Source organism: Monodelphis domestica, chromosome 3 (assembly GCF_027887165.1).
Source record: "Monodelphis domestica isolate mMonDom1 chromosome 3, mMonDom1.pri, whole genome shotgun sequence".
Classification (NCBI taxonomy): domain Eukaryota; kingdom Metazoa; phylum Chordata; class Mammalia; order Didelphimorphia; family Didelphidae; genus Monodelphis; species Monodelphis domestica.
The window spans coordinates 166,358,627-166,361,291 of record NC_077229.1 but is presented as its reverse complement, the minus strand read 5'-3'; the positions used below and the strand labels follow the sequence as shown (position 1 = coordinate 166,361,291).

Sequence of the window (2,665 nt, the reverse complement as noted above, 5' to 3'; positions counted from 1 at the left end):
ATGTACAAGAATATTCATATCTGCGCTCTTTGTGATGGCCAAAAATTGGAAAACAAGGGGATGCCCGTCAATTGGGGAATGACTGAACAAATTGTGGTATATGTTGGTGATGGAATACTATTGTGCTAAAAGGAATAATAAAGTAGAGGAATTCCATGGGAACTGGAACAATCTCCAGGAAGTGATGCAGAGTGAAAGGAGCAGAACCAGGAGAACAATGTTCACAGAGACTGATACACTGTGGTACAATAGAATGTAATGGACTCCTCCATGGTGGTAATGTATTGATCCTGAACAACCCAGAGGGTTATAGGAGAAAAAACACTATCCACATTCAGAGGAAAACTATGGAAGTAAAAACACTAAAGAAAAACAACTGCTTAATGACATGGGTCGAAGGGGATATGATTGGGGATATAGACACTAAATGAACATCCTAGTGCAAATACCAACACGGAAGTGGGTTCTGATCAAGAACACATGCAATACCCAGTGGAACTGCACATCAGCTATGGGAGGGGTGGGAGAGGGCAGGGAGGAATAGAAAATGATTTTTGTAACCAAGGAATAATGTTTGAAATTGACCAAATTTTAAAAAACACTACTAAAGTCAGGTTTTTTTTACAACAATTATTTCGTAGCTTTATTCCATTTATATATAACAATACAATAAACTATCTGGTGATACAGAAAATTTCTCCTACAATCACAAAATATTCACTTAAAAGTTCATTTCCAGGAAAAATGGTTCCCTCTACTTCTAGATCATCCTTCAGCTTATCTTGACTTTGTTTTTGTTTTGCTTTTTTAATTCAAGATCAATCTGATGAATCAGTCATCTGGGTGTCCAATCTCTGTCCCTTACCTCTTGATAAAAAGAAAGGGATGTCATGATGAAGATGTTTGGTATTTTCCATTCCACCTATAATCTATTATAAAAGTGTTATTCTGCAAGCATTTAGTTAAGAAAAAAGGTAAACAATAAAACACAATTTTTCTTAAAAAAATCCAAGCTTACAATAAGGGCATTTATCAGTCACTATGCAAGGATTCACAATGGCCACTTGCTTTTTCTTCTAATTGACAAATGCTTTTTAAAGTCAGTAGCACAAGTAAATAGAAAGTGGGTTTTGAAACCCCCTCATGTTCTTACAATAAGCATCTTTGATATTACTGAAGACTGAATTGTTACACCACATGAAATTCCAATCAGTGAATGTAATGCATCTTTATAGGTTATTTTCTGTCCTTGTTATTTGAGAGGAACTGAGATACTATTGTCACCATCCAAATCCTCTAGTGTATTAAAAAGTGGCAGTAGTTACAATCATTCAATTTCAGCTCCTTTCTGGGGCTTTTTACAGTAGATTCTTAAGTATAGTTCTCAATCTTGGAAACATAGCAATGACACAAATACAAAATGCTCAATTTTTTTGTCTGCTTTAAAAATATGGTCAACATACCATTTATTTGTTATAGTACAACAGTAATTTTGTGCTAAGAATTACGAACCGTTGACTCTAGGTACTTCAGTTCACAAAGAGAATATGATAACAGTTGAAAAAATTAATACATTTCTTTAAAAAAAAAACCTGTACCAATTTCTTATTAAACTGAAATGACTACAAAAGGAATGACAAATGACCTGACAAAAAATGCACTAAAAATTTTGAAAATTTTAGCCAAGAGTAGTCAGAATTTCAGTTTACTAACATTTACACATTTTATGTCATATAGTTGAAGCTATCACATACAAGAAATCAAAAAATAAATCACCTTGAAACCTAACTAAACTGCATATTCTAGGAATACAAGTTCTATAATTTAAAAAAAAATGTTGCACACAGTAGTTAGTTGAGAAAATCTGTTCCTTCACCTCTTGGCTTGTGAAAAACGTTTTCAAGAGTTCACTCGAAATGATTAACAAAATCTTTAACTATTACGTGTAGTTGGCATTTTGTTTTCCCCTTCTATTTCTTCCACTGCTGCTTGGGTCATAAGGTCAGCGATGTTTTTCTCCAGATCATCAATGCGACTGCTCATATCATCAATTCGGCCAATTATCTGGTCTGACATGGTCTGAAATTTGTCCTGCCTCTGCTGGAGAAGTGTATGAACCACAGCGGTCAGGTCCTGTACAGTTTTGGGGTCTGTTTCCACCATTACTCCGGCTCCAGACTTCAGTCGGTTTCCCCCTAAAGTCAGTTTTGACTTAAATTATAATATCTTTAAATCAGTAGCCACAATATTACTTTAAAACTTTCATATTAGCATAAAAACCTAAATCTAAACTCTTACACACTCAATGCTCCTAATTCTGTCTTCAGGGTTCAAGAAGAATAAACTATCCCTTTATCTTCTGACAATCCTTCCCATATTTTCCCAAAGAAAAGATTACTTTGAGCAAAGGATCCAGAATGGAAAAAGATGTTAAGGACAGAGAAAGATCAGAGGCAAGAGCATGGAGATCACCAGGGGAAAGAAGAAGCAACATTGGGGGCAAGGAGCATTATGACACTTTTGAAATCTTTTCTTGCTAAGAATCAGAGGATGTCTAAAAGAACTTTACTATGGAAGGTCCAAGTTGGGGAAACTATAGGAGAGAGGTACTTGCCCTCATCTTTGACTTGCTCCCAGAAATGTAAACACTCTAGATCAACGGTTC

The 2,665-nt window shown here is 35.3% G+C and overlaps 1 protein-coding gene across 1 annotated transcript; it reads right to left on the bottom strand.

The window, feature by feature from the left end:
• Positions 1-636: 636 nt before the first annotated feature.
• On the bottom strand, positions 637-2,188 carry LOC100030989 (heat shock factor-binding protein 1-like). The gene has a single exon (XM_056820863.1). It carries the CDS (start codon positions 2,161-2,163, stop codon positions 1,933-1,935), a length of 231 nt encoding a protein of 76 aa, XP_056676841.1. The 5' UTR covers positions 2,164-2,188; the 3' UTR covers positions 637-1,932.
• Between the last annotated feature and the right edge of the window lie 477 nt (positions 2,189-2,665).

Bases quoted from the DNA above. Each gene is read 5' to 3' on its own strand.
- LOC100030989 (XM_056820863.1), bottom strand. From the start codon at position 2,163: ATGGTGGAAACAGACCCCAAAACTGTACAGGACCTGACCGCTGTGGTT.